This window comes from Lepus europaeus, chromosome 13 (genome assembly GCF_033115175.1).
Source record: "Lepus europaeus isolate LE1 chromosome 13, mLepTim1.pri, whole genome shotgun sequence".
NCBI lineage: Eukaryota > Metazoa > Chordata > Mammalia > Lagomorpha > Leporidae > Lepus > Lepus europaeus.
Genome location: NC_084839.1, coordinates 2,177,234 through 2,197,445, shown reverse-complemented (window position 1 = coordinate 2,197,445; position 20,212 = coordinate 2,177,234). Strand labels below are relative to the sequence as shown.

Below are 20,212 nucleotides of genomic sequence, written 5' to 3'. Positions count from 1 at the left end.
CAAGAGTTATGGAGAGGGAGAGGGAGAGGGAGGGAGAGAGAGAGAGAGAGAGAGAGAGACACATCTTCCATCTGCTGGTTCACTTCCCACATGGCCACAACAGCCAGTGCTGGGCCAGGCCAGAGCCAGGAGCCAGGAGCCAGGAGCCAGGAGCTTCTTCTGGGTCTCCCCTGTGAGTGCCACGGGCCACCTTCTGCTACTTTCTCCAGGCCATTAGCAGGGAGCTGGATCGGAAGTGGAACAGCCAGGACACAAACCAGTGCCCATATGGGATGCCAATGTGTAGGCCACAATGGTGCCCTTTTCACCTGTAGGAACAGGCTAAAACACCCAGATAGGAGCTAAGGCGATGGCGCTGCCGCCTCCGTGAGCTGGGCCTAACCCCAGCTGCCCCTGGGGGACAAATCATCTGTCTGGCCTGGCCTCCCAGGTGTCCCTTGCTGGTTCCAGTGTCTAGCAATGGCAGCTGGGGAGGAAGACTGGCTGCAGGTTCAGTCCTGAAGGGAGTCTGGCTCCCTTTCTCACCTGCCACTCCTGGGCGTCCAGTCCCTCCCTGCACCTGGCAGCCTTCACTGCCATCATCAAGTTCTGTGCTTTTTACAAATACGTTGATTTTCCCTCTTTGCGGAGAGGAGGATGTGAAGGCCCCTGGGAGTGCCCAGCCCTCCAGGCAGGGTCATCTGCTCTCCTGCTCTGAGCCGTCACTCAACGTGCGCCTCAGCAAAGGCGCGGGGCCATCTGCCTGCAGCTCTGATTCGTACACGCACTTCTCAGTCCCGCGTGTCAATCACAGCTCACGGGGTTAGAGAAGCTGACATTACAGGGTCCTGGCCAGAGCTGCCTGGTAAATGCAGACATTTCCAGGGATTTATGGTTTCAAAAGCAGGAATAACTATGAAAAAATGAGTGCAAATGTACGGACTGGCCTGGGCTCAGACCCCGCCGACCCTCGAGGGTGCTGTGTTCCCGAAGCTGCTGACCCCTGGGTGCTTGGGCTCGGACCCTGCTGACCCCTGGCAGCCTGTGTTCCAGACACTTCCTGGTTTTCTCACGCACCTGAGCTCTGTGTTCTGCTTACTCCAGAGGGCGGCTCTCCTGCTCTGCCCTCTCTGTGGGGCGCACGAAACACAAGAGAAACCAGGACCCACCGTTCCACCTCGGTCAGTGAACGAGACAGGTGGGAGGAGAGAGGGCGGGAGGAGGATGCTGAGCGGCCATGGACAGCGCGAGATGCCCAGCCTGGCTGTTGCAGGCATTTGGGGCGTGAACCAGTGGACGCAAGGTCTGTGTTTGGCTCTTTGCCTTTCAAATACAATGAAGACAGCTAAATAAATAAGAAAGGAACAGGCTGGCTTCCAGGAGTAGATGAGGGAGGTCTGGTGCACACTGCAGGCCTCCTGCCTGGCACACCATCTCCCCTTGTGTGCACACCCAGGGATGTGCCCACCTTGGGCAGGCCTGGGCTGTGGCTCCAGAAGGAGGCTCCCATTGGGCGGGAGATGGGCCTTTACAGCTGCACCACAGCCACACGCATGTGCCACTCCATGGTCCACACTCACACTCCGGCTCTAGGAGACAGGCCTTTATGGCTGTGCCACAGCCACACACACGTGCCGCTCCACGGTCCACACTCACACTCCGGCTCTAGGAGACAGGCCTTTACGGCTGTGCCACAGCCACACGCACGTGCCGCTCCATGGTCCACACTCACACTCCGGCTCTAGGAGACAGGCCTTTACGGCTGTGCCACAGCCACACACACGTGCCACTCCATGGTCCACACTCACACTCCGGCTCTAGGAGACAGGCCTTTACGGCTGTGCCACAGCCACACACACGTGCCGCTCCATGGTCCACACTCACACTCCGGCTCTAGGAGACAGGCCTTTACAGCTGCACCACAGCCACACGCACGTGCCGCTCCACGGTCCACACTCACACTCCGGCTCTAGGAGACAGGCCTTTATGGCTGTGCCACAGCCACACGCACGTGCCGCTCCGGTGCACACTCACTCCGGCTCTAGGCCAGCTTGAGGCACTGGGTGTTGAAACTGTCCCCTTCTTTGCCGGCCACGGCCTCGAGCAGGCTCTGCTTCTTCTGCATGCTCCGCGAGGACTCCAGCTCGTACATGGTGGTCAGGTTGAACAGCACACTCTCGTGCAGGTAGTGCCTGGGGTCCCGCTGCACCATGGCCTCCAGCTGCCGCAGCGAGTCCTTGAGCTTGCCCAGGTAGAGCAGACACACGGCGGCGTTGTTGTTGGCCTGGAGGCGGGGCCACGTGCAGGTCACAGGTCATGCCCAGTGCACCTGGGCCCCACGAAGGGGTGGCCCATGACCGCCACAGCTGCCCGACGCCCGTGCGTGGGAGCGGGGCCAAGGCTGGTCCCTAGCACTGCAATGGGCAAAGGGGTCCGAGACATGGGACAAATGCCTGCAGGGGTCTTACCACGGCGTTTGTTGGGTCCATCCTCAAGATCTCAGTGAAGAATCTGTGGGCTTCAGCGAAGTTATTCTGACCCAGGTGCAAGAACGCTCTGCAACAGAGGCCATGGGCACAGCTGTTTGTTAGCCAGGGAATGTCAGGGTGCTGGGAGGGGAGGGGTCCCCAAACTGACGGGGGCTTCAGAGGCTGCAGGATGGCGACCCCGGCCCTCCCGACAGAGGCAGCGCCGCGTCTGCCTGCCTGACCCAGGCCAGTTCAGGCCACTCCCACCCGTGGATTGTGGGTACTCGTGCCTCAAGCTCCTGTCCTGAGCTGTGTGCACACTCTACTGGGCACAGCCTCTGCTCACACATGTGTCCCTGTGCACTGCTCCCTCACTGACACTGGATGCACACCCCAGGACCGATGGTTGCAAGGTGGGGGGCACTGCAGATGGCGCCCACGCCTGCTGAGCTAGACAGAAGGGGGACCCACACGAGCAGTTCCCTGAGGGACGCCGGGGAAAACCTCTTCCAAGCCAGCTCGTGTGAGGAAAGGACACCACCGCAGCTCAAGAGGATGCCGGGCACCCTCGTCTGAGCCGGGACGGGGCGCGAGAGGACGCCGGGCACCCTCGTCTGAGCCGGGACGGGGCGCGAGAGGACGCCGGGCACCCTCGTCTGAGCCGGGACGGGGCGCGAGAGGACGCCGGGCACCCTCGCCTGAGCCTGGGACGGGGCGCGAGAGGACGCCGGGCACCCTCGTCTGAGCCGGGACGGGGCGCGAGAGGACGCCGGGCACCCTCGTCTGAGCCGGGACGGGGCGCGAGAGGACGCCGGGCACCCTCGTCTGAACCGGGACGGGGCGTGAGAGGCAATGTTCTCTCCGGAGGGCTGCACTGCTCAGGAAGTTTTGTTTAGGCTGTTTTAGGAAGTTTGAGAAAATAAGTATGCAGGTTAAAAATACTCACCTGTTCATTAAAACCATTATTTTACCCTGTAGTCCATCCAATTTCTGCGTCACTTTCTCAACGTCTTGAAAATACTTCTCAGCCGTTTTAATGTCTCCAATCTGTGTGGACAAAGTCAGAGTCCGTTTGGCTGAATGCTGAGAGGAAGAGCCCAGCCGCCCACGGGGGCCGTTCCTCGCTGTCCGTCAGGATGTCAAGGCTTCCGGGCTGCGGCCGCGGACTCTGCGGCGACCGATCGTAGCCGGTGTCTGTAAGGTGGCACCGGACACCCAGGACACAGCGGCAAACCTGCGCTCTGTCTGTCAGCAGTCACGCTGTCTCACAGCTTAGTAACTTCCAGACTTAAAAATGAATGCTGGCACAGCACTAAGTAAAACAAAACTACAACGAGATGACTGACTGCTAAGTAGTAACCATAATGTACTTAACATGTGGGCATTTTGGGACAGGGGCCATGTCCGTTTTACTGGCATTTGTGTCTACCAAATGGTAGGTGCCACCGACTTTGCGAAGTTCAAAGAAACACTGACCAAATACTACAGAATTTTACTGAGAAAAACCAAACCAAAACACACAATGCAAGCCCAGCCTTAACACCAGGCGAGGAAGCCGCAGTCAGCAGGGCCAGCCTGAGGGCGAGGAGACCCTGAGGGCGAGAAAGAGACCCCTGCCCAGAGCTGTGGCCCCTGACGCCCAGCATCCGCCCCTGCCCAGTGTGGGAGCCCTGCAGTGTCCCAAGGCAGAGTTGGCGGTCTTCTGCCTTCAGAAGCGCGAGGGAGGAACTCAATGCTCCAATGCTGACAGTGGGAAGAATATGCAAAGGAAAGTTGTCCCCAAGGGTAAGGCGTGAACGCCCCTGCTGGGTGCCGTGCCCTGGCCCGCCGATGCAGCAGGCAGCCCGCAGGATGTGTTGGGCCATGCTCTGTGCTGTACACATCCTCGGAGGCGGGGGAGCATGGATGGACCCGTGGCTGAGAACTCCTTGGGAACGTGTCTTTCCTCTTTGCAGTGGAAGCACCCGCCCTCACTGGCAGGGGTCCTGCGTGCATTCTTCGAGGACCTGGCGGGAGACTCTTCCTTGGCTCTCGTGTTGCGCTCCTCTTGCAGGCACAGGCACCGGCTGCTCCTTGTTCCAGAACTATCCTTTTACGGATGTCTGTAAGCTTCCTCTCAAGGAAGCTGCACAGCATCCTGGGGGGGTGCTCCTTGTGTGGTGAAGAGCCCCACCTCGGGTCACTCTGCCGAAACTCTGTCTCCACCCCCGACCCAGGAATCTCCAGCATCCCAAGAAAACGGTAGAATAAAATCCCAGACCGTCAAAGCTGATGCCACTGCCCCACAGAAAATGCTACATGAGGGAAAAACAAAGCAAAATGGAACACGTGACCAAGGACACACCGGCACCGAGCCCTTGCCCTTCTCACAGCGTGAAGCAACTGGAGTCCCACAGACTCCCACCCCCCACTCGGCATGTGGCCTCCAGGCCAAATGTGTGAGCATCCTGCTGTGCGCTGCTTCCCGCCACCATCCCAGGAACTATGTTTAAAGACGGAGTCATGGGGCTGGCAGTGTGACGTGATGGGTTGAGCCACGACCTGTGACTTTGGCATCCCATCGGGTGCTGGTTCAAGTCATAGCTGCTCTACTACTGATCCAGCTCCCTGCTAATGCACCTGGGAAAGCAGTGGAGGATGGCCTAAGGGCCTGGGCCTTTGCCACCCATGTGGGAGACCCAGAAACAGTTCCTGGGTCCTGGCTTCAGCCTGGCCCAGTCCTGGCTGTTGCAGCCATTCGGAGAGTGAACCAGCAGATGGAAGACTTCTCTATCTTTTCTTCTGTTTCTCTGTAACTCTATCTTTCAAATAAATAAAATCTTAAAAAAAAAAAAAGACATTAATTTCCTCAAAAGGCAGAGGAGAGAGAGACCGATCACCCATCAGCTGGTTCACTCTCCAATGGCTGCAATGTCTAGGGCTGAGCCAGGCTGAGGCCAGAAACTCCACCCAGGTCTCCGGCACGGGTGTGGGAACCCAAGCACTCGGGCCGTCCTCCACTGCTTTCCCAGGCCATTAGCAGGGAGCTGGAAGTGGAGCAGCCGGGACTTGAGAGTGGGTTCTGCTGGGGGCACTGGTGTCACAAGTGGCGGCGCTGACTGAAGACTATCAGGGCCGAGAATTGGGATCTGTCGTCTTCCACACAGGCCTGGTAACGTGCCCCCAACCCCTAGCAATCCGGCCGCAGACCAGTAACTCGCTCGGTCTCTAGATGGACAGGTGAGGCCCAGGAAGCAGAGGGATGTTCTCGGGTCGCACAGCTGACCCCTCACAGGCCCCCGGAGCCTGCACTCACGCACCGCAGCCCCTGCAGTGCGCCGGGGACTTCACCAAAACGGCTTTCAGTGGAAGGTAACAGAGAAACGCCGGTATATTCTCTGCCACTCACTGATTTCCTGGTGATTACAAAGTTTACTTCTTCATAATTATTCAAATGTAATTAGGACTTAAAAATCCCACTGATTTCTAAGAGTTAGAGGCAGCTGTAAACAATACAGAAAGGTAATTTAAAAGCACTGCAGCAAATGCAGAGAACAGAAACACCAGTCGCCAGGAAGTGCTAAGTGGATAAACTAATCAAGAAGCAAAGCGGCATGAGCAAGCGGAACGAGAGTGGGAAAGGAGACGCGACCACAGGCAGCTAGGAGACCCCAACATCTAGGAGGAAGGGCCGGCTTCACAGCGCTATGAAAATACACGCGGAACAGAACGAACAGGCGGCTCCCGGGGAAACCACGAATCACCAAGACTGAGCCCAAAAACAGAGAACCCCGGGCACTGCACTGGCAGACTGGTACCAGTAACAAAATACAACAGTGCTCTGGGTCACCAGTAACGAACTACAGCAGTGCTCTGGGTCACCAATGACAACCTACGACCGTGTTCTGGGTCACCAGTGACAACCTACGACAGTGTTCTGGGTCACCAGTCACAACCTATGACCGTGCTCTGGCTCACCCGTGACAAACTACGACAGTGCTCTGGGTACCAGTGACACCTATGACCGTGCTCTGGGTCACCAGTAATGAACTACAGCAGTGCTCTGGGTCACCAGTGACAACCTATGACAGTGTTCTGGGTCACCAGTCACAACCTACGACTGTTCTAGGTCACCAGCCACAACCAACGACAGTGTTATGGATCACCAGTCACAACCTATGACAGTGCTCTGGGTCACCAGTGACAACCTACGACAGTGTTCTAGGTCACCAGTCACAACCTACGACAGTGTTATGGATCACCAGTCACAACCTATGACTGTGCTCTGGCTCACCCGTGACAAACTACGACAGTGCTCTGGGTACCAGTGACACCTACGACCGTGCTCTGGGTCACCAGTAACGAACTACAGCAGTGCTCTGGGTCACCAGTGACAACCTATGACAGTGTTCTGGGTCACCCGTGCTCAGCACGGGACTGCTCAGGTCAATCAAGAACAGAGCGTGAAGGAAGCAGCTGACTTGCTTTACGGAGACATGGAACACACACCACAGGCTTTGGAGACCATGGTCACGCACACACCGAAGTCCCGGGAACACGCCTCCAGGAGCTGCACCCTGCTCGTCTGTCCCGAGTGTCTCTATATAGGGCAGACGCTACAAACACGGCCTGCACGGCGCATGGCAGGTGTGAGTGGAGTGAATGTTCTTTGTTCTGCACAGCCCGGAGGGTGGACCCCAGGTGGTGCACCCACAGGCGGGAGTGGGCCAGAGCCCCGCGTTGCCACATGGAGGAGCTGCCCACGGAGCTCTGTGCAGGGGAGGGGGGTAGCAGTCTGTTCACATAGTTGACCCCGTCCCACCTGTCACTCGCTGCCACCTGAGCAGAGTTCAGGCCCTCAGCTCTCACCTGCATCTCCTCTGCTGTAGCTCTGGGATCATGCAAAGGACTTTGGTCACTCTGAAATCATTACAGAAAGTCAATGACCAGGGGGCGGTGCCGTGGTGTAGCGGATAAAGCCCCCGCCTGCAGTGCTGGCATCCCATATGGGCACCGGTTCAAGTCCCGGCTGCCCCACTTCTGATCCAGCTCTCTGCTGTGTCCTAGGAAAGCAGTAGAAGATGGCCTAAGTCCTTGGGGCCCAGCACCCACAGGTGAGATCTGGAAGAAGCTCCTGGCTTCAGATCAGCGCAACTCCTGCCATTGCAGCCAACTGGGGAGTGAACCAGCAGAAGGAAGACCTCTCTCTCTGCATAACTCTTTCAAGTTAATAAATAAATCTTAAAAAAAAAAAAAGTCAATGACCACTCAAAAATGTCCCCAATACCCAATGTTCCATCCTCTGCACCTGCAAGCTGTTCACAGGAGAGGATGGCCAACAACAGCTCCTGTTATCCAGGCATCTGATGATTTTATTCTTGGAAAAAAGAATTGCTATCTTTAAAGATTTTTATTTATTTATTTGGAAAGTCAGAGTTATGGGGGGTAGGGGGAGAGAAAGAGAGATCTTCCATCCACTGGTTTACTGGCCACAATGACAGGGCCAGGCCAAAGCTAGGAGCCAGGAGCTTCATCCAGGATTCCCGTGTGGGTAGCAAGGGCCCAAACATTTGGGCCATCTTCTGCTGCTGTCCCATGCCATTAGCAGGGAGCTGGGTCAGAAGTGGAGCAGCCAGGACACCAGTGCCCAAATGGGATGCCAGCATTGCACGTGGTGGCTTTGTGGTGCTATGCCACAGTGTTGGCCTAAAAAACATTTATTTATTGGAAAGGCAGAGAGTGTATGGGAGGTATAGAGAGAGAGGGAGAGAGGTGGTTCACTCCCTAAATAACCACAACAGCCAGGGCTGAACAAGGCTAAAGCTGGGAGCCAGGAGCTGCACCTGCCACATGGGTGCAGCAGCCCAAGTACTTGGGCCATCATCTGCTGCTTCCAGGCACAGTAGCGGGGAGCTGGATCGGAGGTGGAGGCAGGACTCGAACCAGGCACTCCAATATGGGATGTGGCATCCCAAGTGGCAGCTTAACACACTGCACCACAACTCCTGCCCCACCAGATGATTTTAGACACATCCAAAGACAGCGAAGCCATTTCCACAGCCACACTAGGCTGCTAGGTCATATTAAATCTTGGTGTTAAATAAAACTACAGCACCCCACAATTTTAGCCCCAACAGACCAGGCTAAAAACCAAAATGGAGTCAGTTACACTAAAGTTCCATGTCACCAAGTGGAATCAAGTTGCTTCTCTGACCTTCTGAGAAGTCAAGATTAGACACTGAGTTTTCTTTTTTAAATTTTGTTTTAAAGATTTATTTTATTCATTTGAAAGGCAAAGTTAGAGAGAGACAGAAACAGAGACCAAGGTCTTCTATTGCTGGTTCACTCCCCAGATGGTGGCAACAGCCAGGGCTAGGCCAGACCGAAGCCAGTAGCCAGGAGCTTCTTCTGGATCTCCCACATAGGTGCAGGAACCTAAGAACTTGGGCCATCTTCCGTTGCTTTCCCAAGGCCCATTAGCAGGGAGCAGGATTGGGAGTGGAGCAGCAGGGACTTGAACCAGCACCCATATGGGATGCTGACGGTGGCTTTACCCACCACACCACGCTGGTCCCGAGATGACACCCAGTGTTTCCAACAGGCATGACAGGAGTTCCCTCTGCCGTAGTCCTGCCAGGAAGTCACCTGAGGTTGGCCAGTCAGTCATTTCCTGCTGGTTTTCCTCTTGTCTCTGCCTTACATGGAAAGTAATTCTGAAGGATCATCAAGCCACATTTTGTGCTTTACTTCTGCTTGCCTCTGACCTTTTCTTCTGCCAACCAGCCTCCATGGCTTGGCTCACTGGAACACTTACTTTGCTCACGGAATAAACTGTTGCCTTGTTCTAGAATTCACAGTACAAGTAAAGCTAGCAAGATCTGTACTGCAGGGTGGGCACTGGATGTAGAATTTAAGACACTACTTGGGACGCCTGCACTCCATACTGGCTGTGCTCCCAACGGCAGCTTCCTGCTCACGTGCCCTGGGAGGCAGCAGCAATGGCTCAAGTACCTGGGAGATCTGAATGGCGTTCCTAGCCCCTGGGCCATTTAGGTGTGAAGCAGTGCATGGAAAATCTCTCTGCCTTTCAAATAAACAATATATATATATATTTTTTTTACAGGCAGAGTGGATAGTGAGAGAGAGAGATAGACAGAAAAGTCTTCCTTTGCTGTTGGTTTACCCTCCAATGGCCGCCGCGGCCGGCGCACCGCACTGATCCGATGGCAGGAGCCAGGTGCTTCTCCTGGTCTCCCATGGGGTGCAGGGCCCAAGCACTTGGGCCATCCTCCACTGCACTCCCTGGCCACAGCAGAGAGCTGGCCTGGAAGAGGGGCAACCGGGACAGAATCCGGTACCCCGACCAGGACTAGAACCTGGTGTGCCAGCGCCGCAAGGCGGAGGATTAGCCTAGTGAGCCGCGGTGCTGGCCTAAACAATACTTTTTAAAAGTCTTTAATAAAATGAATTGTTGTGATCTTGTCTTCTGATAGTATTCGCCCCCAAATCCCAGCCCTTCTCCTATTTACTCACAGAAACATGGGTCTGAAGTTGACACAGAAAACCCAGCCCAGATTCCCGGCTGTTTGTGTATCCTCGTATTTTCACATCTCCCAGAACTGCCAGGCTGTGGGTCGGCAGAGCCCCCAGTGGTGCACGTCAGGTAAATAAAGTCCCGCCCACTCCACACTGCTCGCCCCTCTTGTATCTCCCTCCTCAGGCTTCTCCGGCAGCAAGCACGCCGAGTCCTTCACTCCCCAGCAGGTGCGAGTTCTCTGTGTGCCCTCCACCGAAGTCCTCCGCGCCAGGGTTGGCAACCACCTTCTCCTGCTCACTCTTCGTGGAGTCCATGGAGCCACACGGTGTTAACTTCGGTGACGTCCAAGTTTTGGCTTTAGCTTTTGCTTTTGGTGTCAACCCCGGCTGTGAGGACAACAATCGGCACTGCTCCTCTGCCCAGGAGTTGTGCACCGGGGGAGGGGTCGTGAGGGGGAAGCAGTAACCCCAGGTCAGCTCTGGCAGGGTGAGGCTGTGCCCAGGGCTGGGTGGCTAGGGGCCCCTCCCTGGCTGCGCTCCCCGGGGCTCTGCCCAGCAGCAGGGGCTGTGCTCTCCCCCGTGGCCCTGGCTGGGTGGGAGGGGGCAGCTGGGCAAGCACTGCCCGTGCGCCTTTCCTGCAAGTGTTCTGGAACCGCTGGCTCCCCATCTGCGGCTGCCCTCGGCCTCTGCAGCAGCTTGCAGCGGTGTGGGAGGGGCTGGGGTGCTCCTGGCTGCTACAGCGTTGGTCCTGGTTCTGCCCTTGTTGAATGCTCTCCCGTGGGTGGCTGACGGCGATAGCCGAGTGATGGAGAGTGCCCACTATGCTGAGTTCAGAGGTGCTTCGCTATGCATGAGGCCATGTCTCACCCCAGAACTTCCCCCTGCCTCCTTGGGGTCCGCTGCACCCCAACCCTGCCCTTCTCACTGCTGCGCGTCCCATTACCACCCAGACCCACATCTACCCTCAGCCCCCTCTGCTCCCAGGTAGCCCGGGTTCTCCCAGCCCATCCCTTTCTGTTCCCGCCTCCCAGGCCCCAGGCACTCTTGTTCCTCCCTGGAGGCAGCCCCTGCCGGCTCCCCCCACACCTCCAGGGACAGGTGCAGTGGGGAGCTCTGTTCTGGAGGGAGGGGTCGACACATCACACACTCCTCTGGGTGGCTGGCTTTACCCAGGACTTCCGCCATTCTCGTGGTACCGAGCCTGTGCGGTGCTGGGTCGTCTCATCACCTGGCATGTATTTCCATGCAGCACACCGAAGGGCTGGGCTGCAGCAGGGTGGAGACCGGCCATGGACACAGCAGAGCTCCGCGTGCAGATCAAAGTCATTTGGCTGCTCGTGGCCCTGGGCCTTGGCTCTCCTGGTGCCAGCTCTCCCAGACCAAGTAAAACGACCCAGAGCTGGGGTGAAGAGACCTGACTAGGGCGGATGAAGTGCTTCCTGCATGTGAAGGTCGGCTCACTTCCAAGCATAAAGACCCCCAGTCTCGTTCACAGCGCAGATTTCCCTCGAGAAGGGAATCCCGGCTCTGCCCACTGCCTTCCCCTCCTGTACGTGAAGGAAAAGCAGTATGAAATACCAGCAGTGAAGGTCTGCCCGAGCGGGCCTGACACAGGCCGAGTCAGACGTGGCTTCTTTACGGGGCAGCGGGGCTGAGAAACAAGTGCACCTCCTCTGTGTATACACACGCTGTCTTAGAAATACCTTACAGATGAACCCAGGGCAAGTCTGGACACACATAGGTGCAGTGGTGGCGCTCCGCCCCAACAGCACCCATTCTCTCACCTCCTCTCCACCAGGCTCAGGCCCTCTCCAGCATCACTATGGTTCCTTTACACTTGGCTTTTATTTGAAAGTCAGAGTTACAGAGAGAGAGAGGTCTTGCATCCGCTGGTTCACTCCCCAATAGGCTGCAATGGCCAGGGCTGTGCCAGGAACTTCTGGGTCTCCTACGCGGGTGCAGGGGCCCAAGGACTTGGGCCATCTTCTACTGCTTTCCCAGGCCATAGCAGGGAGCTGGATTGGAAATGGAGCAGCCGGGTCTCGAACTGGCGCCCACATGGGATGCTGGCGCCTCAGGCCAGGGCGTTAACCCGCTGCGCCACAGCACCAGCTGCCTTCGCTCAGCTTCTTACAGGCTTCTGCTGTTCTGTTTCAGCACAATCCTTTCTTCTGTCCCCACTCTTCAGAATTCACACGGAAACGCCACCCCCTAACAGCCTTGAAACACAGCACACACGGCACTCGTGCTGCACCTAACACTTGCTTTGGTGCGTGTCAGCACCTCCCCTGAGCACAGCTCACACCCGGACTGCGCGCAGACGGCCTAGGCCCACGTGGCGACGAGGCGGGAGGACGCGGAGGTGCCGGAAGTGGCTTCTCTGAGGACTCCTTCGGGTCTGTGCATCACTGCCACCACGGCTGAGCTTCAGGGTCTCAGGCAGCACCCGAGCCGTCAAGAACAACGCAAGGAGCTGCTTCTTGTTCCAGCTCCTGTTCCTTACAACCAAGCTGGGTCAGTCCTGCCTGGTTTATCCAGGAGCCGGCTGCAGTCCGTCCCCACGCCCCTCGCACCATCGGTGCCTGTCTGCACTGACATGGGGGCCGCAGTGCAGGGTGTGCACACGGCTGTTCTTCACGCTTTCCTGGGGCGCTCAGCCTCGGTGTGCTCAGGTGTCCCTCTGGGTGCTCAACACCCCAGCTACGTGTGGCCAGGGTCTCGAGGGCAACCTGACCACATGCATTTCTGCTCCTCAGTTGACTCTGGGCTGCCCTTGGATCTGTGTGGCAGCAGAAGGAAACAGTGCTTGGTCCCCAAGCCGCGCGGAAGGGGAGGACACAGCTCCTGGCATGGCCAAGCAGGTGCCATGGGGTTTTACACTGACTGGTTAGTTCATCTGTTGTCCACAAGACTCCTCTAGAGATCCAACTGTGACCACGTGCAGAGAGGACACGGCGGCCGCACGGTGCAATGACCTTCTCAGAGCTGCTCCGAGAACTTGGCCCTGCCTCGCTCCAAACCCAGCTCAGGTGCACTGGGCATGTGTGCCTGCGTTGCCAGGGAGTGAGGTAAGGGATGGAGCCGGCCTGTTTGGCCAGGGTGACTCACAGGGCTCCTCCTGTGGAGCTTGAGGTATGGAGGGAGCAGGTGTGCGTCAGCCACCAGAAGAGGGACGGGAGCAGAGGCCACTGGAGGCCACAGGGCTGACGGGTGCTGTGTGCACACCTGGCTCCCCTGCGGCCTTGGCTGAGGAAATGCAAGTGCTGACGTGGGGCATGGCAGAGAGGGCGGGCCCAGCGCTGCGGTGCGGTCAGCCACGTGCTGCCCTTACTGCCTTCCCTTGGGGGGCTCTTCAGCAGTGTGGGCTCGGCGGCAGGAGGGCCCAGGGCTGACACGGGGCCCCTGAGGGCTGGGGCAGGTAGCACTGGGCCAACTCAGGTCTGCAGGGCTGGCTCCCTCGGGCGGGACGAGGTGTGCACCAGGTTCTCATCACACAAGCCATGGTCCAGAAGTGGCACTGCCTGTGAGTGAGCTCACCGGCCGCCTCTCCCGGGTCGGCTTTCACGGTGAACCCAGGGTGGCACAGCCGGGAGACTCACTGCGAAGCCACTGAGGCGTTGCCAGGCAGCAGGCTGCGGTGCTCTGTTACAAATCCTCTTCTGGGCCCCGGCCCAGTCCTCCACGAAGCCCCTGACACTGCAGGACCTGGCAGCTCTGGCACTGCCTGGGTGGCATAGGCTGCACCATAACGCTCCCAGCCTCACTCCCAGCTTGGCTCGGCGAATGGTGGCTTCTCCCAGGGCACAGCGTGCCTGGTGCATTCTCCTCCAGCACCCCGTGCTCACCCACAAGAACTTCCTGGCAAGCAGGTTCCCATGTGGGACCGAGGTGGGCCTGGCACCTGGGAAGGGAGGGTGGGGCTCCGGGACTCTGTTCGACAGCCACAGCGACAGTGCTGCGCCAGCTCTCCAGACCAGCACTGTGGGATGAAACCTCCTGGTCACGTGGTGCAGAGACAGGGGCCCGAGCTGGTCCGTGCTTCTCCTCCTGCCCAGGCTGCTCCCCGACAGTCCTCCCTGCTTTCCTGCGGCCTGCTTACCACCTTCCCCAGGCCGGGCCAGGGCTGGGCAGCTTGCCGGAGGGCGGGCCTCTCCCACGGGGCCCCCAGGGCCATCAGCATGGCAGCTCCCGCTAAATAAGAATCACTACCAGATGCAAGGAACGGCGCAGCGCAGAATGCTTATCCCGACTTTCAGCATCATTTCCCCAATTCTGCAACTACGACTACAAGGGAAGTTTCTGAGGTTGTAGGGCTGGAGCAGGCACACTGCTCCCCTTGGGCACCTGCAGGTCCCAGCCACTCACTGTCCCTGACCCACAGGCGGCGCCGAGGAGCACCACGGCTCGTGGTTGGCAGCTGAGGCTGGGGGCAATCCCAGGCTGGCCAGGCTCTGGAGGGTGCATTGTTCATACCCATGCTGTGTGGGCAGAGGCTTCCCTGCTCCAGCACAGGGGCCCCGGGAGTCCTGGGAAGCAAGCAGAAGAGGCCCCACGGGCCAGGTCGTTCTCTGTCCCACTGTGTGTTCCTTGTTGGTACCCACGAGCAGGTAGTGGGGAGGAGGCGGTGGGTGTAAAGTGGGTGTGTGTGCACACGAGTGTTGGGGGTACAGGAAGAATGGGCTAATTGGTAACAAAGAAAATGGGCGGAGAAACCTCACATTCCTGCTCTACCGCCATCCACGTGGCCTCTGGACCTGGATCTCAGGGATCTCGCTCCGAGCGGGACCTGTGGCTGTCAGTTCCCGGTGCTTCCACCACCAGCTGCTGTGGCCCAGCTCTAGCACACTGCCAGCAATCTTAGGAGACTGCGGGTGGGGGACAGAGCTGCTTCAGGCTCACCCTGCGGGGAAGGCACTGCCACCCTGGGACCCACAGAACGAGCAGGGGGACGCGTCACCCCCGGGAACTTCCCGTCACTGAATGTCCCAGGGAAATGCATTCTCACCTCCGTGGCATTCCCTGCAGAGGGCACAGGCAGCAGGCCCTGCTCTCGGCGTTACCAAGACCCTGCCTGGCTGGAAGCCCTCTGCCCAGCGCACATGCAGTGTTCTTCCCAGCGAGTCACCAGGGAGTGTGGTTCTTCCTGGTGCAGGCCACACTCTTCCGACTGCAGCAGGACAGCGGCGGCCCTTATAGTGCGTCTTCAGCGAGAATCTACACAAACTCACACCTGGCGTTGCAATGAGAATCAGCAGGAGCGCACATCTCGCAGTGGGCTGCCTAATCATGTCAGAGCCACAGGACCAACACAGTCACACCCCAACACAGGGTCGCACCCGTCTGACTTGGAGTATCTTCCCCACCACTTCCTACTTTTGCAAAACTAACACTAAGTCCACAGGCACCTGGAGGAAGATCCGGCCGATGCCACTCAGCAGCTGTGGCTCCTGCTCGGGGTGACACTTGGCGACTGAGCGATAGGCGTCCACGGCGAGCACGTAATCCTGCAGGAAGAAAAGCCCAACAGTGCCACTCAGAGCTGCAGCTGGGGACAGCGCGAGCATCCCTAGGGGCTCATGTGGGGATGGACAGATTCGGAGCCAGCATTCTAACATTCTCCCTGTCACTGAAGGGCCACCAGGGGCTCCTGGTCCGTCAGTCAGGCCCGGGGGCTGGCATCCTGCTCCGAGCCTCTAGAATGCATCCTATGGTTTCCCCTGCCATCTCCCCTCCTCCTCTCAACGGTGGAGTGGACTGCAAATGCAATCGTCTCCACCCTCCAAACACACATGCCAGGTCTGCTAAGTGTCTCTCAGTTGAACATTTTCCCTACTAGAGACTGGAGCAAAATCCTTATAGGTGACACACCAGCCACAGACAAAACACCGTGGCCGAGAGACTGAGCATACACCTGGAGGTCGCCTTCCTCGGGAAGTCACCTGCTCACTGCTCCACGGCAGCCACAGGGCAGAGAGGTGTGGCCGGCTGCTAGGCTGGTGCCTGCACGATGCATGGTGCCCTGCCCACGCCCTCACTCAGGCGTCTGTGGTGCCGGCCAGGGCCCTCCTCTGGCCCCCACCGTCTGTCCCCGGGTCTGGCTGCCCACTCGAGCGGGAGAGAGCTGGAGGAGCTCCCGTCAGTCACTCGGGAGCCCCAGTAATGCTGAGTTAAGCAGCAGGCTCCGTGCGGGGTCTCCCCTAACTCTTCCTCACAGGATCCTAGAAGGGGCTCTTATTCCTGATTCTTTTACATTTTCAGTTTCTCCAAACTGGGACTGGAGTCACTCGCTTGCTAATTGGGGTGATATAGACAGACAGCAAGTAAAACTCCAGTTTGGCAGGAAAAAAAGCAGGACGTCTCTCCAGTCCAATCCCTGTCAGCTCATTAAAAACAAATTCATCCCAGCCTGCTGCTCCCTGGAGCCAGACAACTTCAGGTTTGGTCTCTTGCCCCACAGCTCCCTGCTGCCTGGCACAGCGGCCTGGGCGTGCACACACCATGAGGCACCTCTGCCCCAGGGCTGGTCATCCCTGAGCAAAATCAGAGCCAGCACTGGGGCTGGGTCCTTCTGGGAGAGGTTTAGGGAGCAGCCCACTCAGGACAGGGCTCATCCCAGTGGCTGTGAATGCTCCACAGGCCAGCAGTAGCCTACACAGACCTCTCTGGGGGTGCAGGGCGTGGCCCTTGGAGCATTGGTCGGGCCAGGAATTGTGGGTTCTGACCTGGGCCCAAGACAACAAGGGCATCCTTTGACCTCTGGCTCTGTCCCGGAAGTGTCAGTGGGCCACGCCGTGGTACAGGAGCCTGAGTGCCCAGTCCTGAGGCCCACGGAGAGCCCAGGTGGGAGCGTGGCAGGCTGGCCCCTTTCTGTGTTCGGGAGCCAGGGAGCCATGTTTCCCAGGGTGATCTCATGACAAGACCAAACAATGACCCGTGACTGGCAAAGGCCCTTGGCACTGACCTAGTCCCATGCTGCTCTTCTAGGAGCAAGCCGCTGGGTGGACAGCAGGCTTCAGAGTCACGTACAGTGGCTGGATTCCAGGCCAGACGGCCACGTGGTGAGGAGCTGTGCCTGCAGCGTTAGCGACCTAATAGGTCTGGTCCCTCAGCGTGGACGGCACGCCTGCCTGGAGGCTGACGTGGCTCCCGGAGCCGCCACCGCACACACCAGATGGGAATGAAGGACTGTGCTGGACCGCCTCTTGGTGTTATTATTCAGTTAAATTGTTTATTTAGGAGGGTGCCAGAAACACAGCCCCTTTAGGATGCTGGCCACAGGGAGCTCTTCTGAGCGCTCTCTCCAGACCACAGGCATCTGGCTGCAGGCCGCTCACAGGGACGCGCCTCCGGCAGCTCAGTCTCCACTTCCCCACTGCAGCGACATCTTCTTGGAGGCAGTGACACCAGCCACGGCCCTTCTTGTATGGTGTCACTTCGGCGAGAAAGGACAGCCACACAGCCACGCTCCCTTCAATGAGACAGGAAGACAGGGCCAGCAGAGGGCTGGGTCACCTGGAGGGGCAGCACGGCCGGCCCACCTCGAGTCATGCTCGTGTGGCTGGCCAGCAACACAGAGCGGCTTTGCCACACAGGCAATGGTGCCTTAACATTACACGGATATTTGGAGCTAAAAAACAGGAACAGACTTCTCATCACTAAACTACACCTTCACTGCAATGGAAATGCTGTTCAAAATACTTAAGGGGCCGATTAAATAACCCATTGCTCATCCATATCCATAATTTAATTATAGGATACCACCCCCCACCCCCCGCCACGTACTAATTCCAGACACCTCTGCAATACCGCGTATACTCACTAGATGGCAACAGAATGCATGTGATTGGATCAGCCTTAATTGCAAAAATTTTTCATTTTTTTTAACTCATGAAAATGGAAGATTAAGCTAAACTTCCAAATTAAATTACATCCATTGTGAAAGTATTTTTGAAATACCAGGATATGTTCCGTACTGAGTCTCAACAAGATAAGGAGAAGCCTTATAGTGCTGCCTGGTGTTATTAACACAACACAACAAAGAAAAGCATTTTTATTCCCCAATTTCCTATTAATGCATCTTAAAATTGCAAATAAAAACCCACCAGTGAAACAGATTTAGCCTCTGATTAACGAAAGGCCAGCCCCGTGAACTCCACCGCGCCCCTTGCTGCCGGCTAACAACGTTCTGGCAAGTGGTACACTTCAGGTGAAGTCGCAGTGGCCTGGTGGCACCAGCCTCGCCGTGGGCAGCTGGGCTGCCAGGTGGGGTCCACTCTGGAAGGCACAGCGGACAGAACCCAGTGCTTTGGGGCCCCGTTTATTGCCAGAGTGAGGGTAAGGAGGGAGCAACCTGTGCCCACTGCAGACCCAGGAGTGGGCGTGAGGCCTGCTCTGGACGGAAGGCCCTGCTGGCCAGGTGGAAGGGGATAGCAGAAGAAGGAAGAGGGCAGGGACCCACGTGACCGCAGAGGCCACCAGCCTCATCACAAGGCTCTCGGAGGCGAAGTACCCACACATAGCACCCCCTTAATCTGTGCTGAGAGGCAGAGCTGCCATGGACAAGGGCGTGGCTGGGGCTCACAGACCACAGGCTACGTCAGGTCACTTGCTACAGGGGACGAAGGCGATGGTCTGCTCTGTGTCCAGCACCACCTCTGCAGAGGCCCAGAGGAAGGGCCGGGCAGGCCGGGCAGGCCGGGCAGGCTGGGCAGGCTGGGCAGGCAGGCCGGGCAGACCCGGCAGCTGCTTGCCTCCCTGCTGGCTCCATGTGGTTATGGATCTACAGCCACACTCAGCCGGCACCCTCCCTGGGTTGCTAAGGGACAAGGTTTAAACTAGGGCTGCCGCATCAGGGTTAAACGGTGGCCCCGGCATGCTCCCCTCCCCCCAGTAAACTCCTGCTTCCTGAGCTGAAAATCCAGCTCCTGAATGACCTTGGGCGGCTGAAGGCCAGGCAGTTTGGGAGGAGTTATGGTTTCGGAACAGCCCGGAAGGTGTTAACAGCACCGCTCCTGGGCGCCCGCTGCTAATTGATTTCTGCCGCAGCTCCGGATCCCTGTGCCCAGGGAGGGGAGGAGCAGGCGTGCAGTGCATTTCAGACAAAGAGACACTGCTGCTCTCGATGGGGAGGGCCTGGAAGGAGCCAGAGAAAAGCCTGGGAACAACTAACGACACGGAGCTCGGCTCGGCTTGTCCTGGCTATTTCCTCGGTGCGGGGAAGCCCTGGGGTGAGGCCCTCGGGAGGCGGTCTCGTGGGGAGCCTGTCTTCAGATGTCAGGAAGGACACCCTCCTCTAGGCAGGGAGAACAAAGGACATCTTTCTGGGATGGACTCTGACAAGATGGGGGGGCGGGGGAGCGGAGGCGCAGAGCGGGTTTAATCAGCTCAGTCAGACCGTGTGTGCACGATCACGTTGGCGCCGTGAACTCTACATTCTGCTGAATTCCTTTCAACAGAAGTGGAGTGCATTTCGCCCAGCAGTGTGCCGCTGCGCTCTGCTCTGGTAAACCGCCTGCCACCCTCTTCCAGAATATACGGCAGCGCCGCCCACGCACCTTCATGAGCAGCAGACAGTTCGCCACGGAGTACATCACCCGGCCCAGACGTGTCCTCCACAGCTGAACAGAGGCTGCAAGACAAGGGCACAGAAATGAGGGCTCTCGCTGACCATCCATTACTGGGTCCTGCAAATGCCCGTGGAAAAGATCCCTCTTGTTAGTATCAGCCAGTTTCAGTCTGGAATATTTAATGCGCCGTGAGCCCAAGGGAGACAGCGAACAGCACTCCCTCCGGGACAGCCGCAGTGGGCTCTGGGAAGGGACCGTGTGCACAAACAACGCCACAAGGAGACCCGGCAGGGCCCCGTTCAGCCTCAGTTTAGACAAACGGCCCAGGGGTGCAGCCAGGAGCCACGTCTCCAAAGCCAGGGCCTGAGAAAATGGGCAAATGTGAGGGAGCAGACACACCTGCCTGCAGCCCGCTGGAAGGGCCCCGCCCAGGCAGCCAGAGCAGACCGGTGGAGCCCCGAGGGCAGGTGTAGAAGCACCTGGGTCAGGACACAGGGCTCTGCTTTAGTTCCCATGAGCCTCAGCAGTCACTTCCTCATGGCCGCTGTTCTGGGAGGGAGGTGCAATTCCCACGCTATCTCCTTCCCCGGGGCCCACCTGTCTTCCTGCACAGCCACCCCCTCCAAGGTCCATCTCTCCATGGTTTGCAAACTGCTTTTGTGGACTTGGGAGGGTCCAGCATGT

The 20,212-nt window shown here is 58.0% G+C and overlaps 1 protein-coding gene across 3 annotated transcripts in view; it reads right to left on the bottom strand.

Moving 5' to 3' along the window:
* Window positions 1-454: 454 nt before the first annotated feature.
* The window catches only part of TRAPPC12 (trafficking protein particle complex subunit 12), an 89,841-nt gene continuing 70,083 nt past the window's right edge, over window positions 455-20,212 (bottom strand). For all 3 annotated transcript variants that reach the window (XM_062208904.1, XM_062208905.1, XM_062208903.1), the window contains exons 8-12: window positions 19,517-19,590; window positions 15,368-15,466; window positions 3,394-3,494; window positions 2,448-2,535; window positions 455-2,263 (exon numbers count right to left, since the gene is read on the bottom strand). In XM_062208904.1, the coding sequence (XP_062064888.1) occupies window positions 2,021-2,263; window positions 2,448-2,535; window positions 3,394-3,494; window positions 15,368-15,466; window positions 19,517-19,590 (605 nt within the window). In that variant the 3' untranslated portion in view covers window positions 455-2,020. The remainder of the gene's footprint in view (window positions 2,264-2,447; window positions 2,536-3,393; window positions 3,495-15,367; window positions 15,467-19,516; window positions 19,591-20,212) is intronic.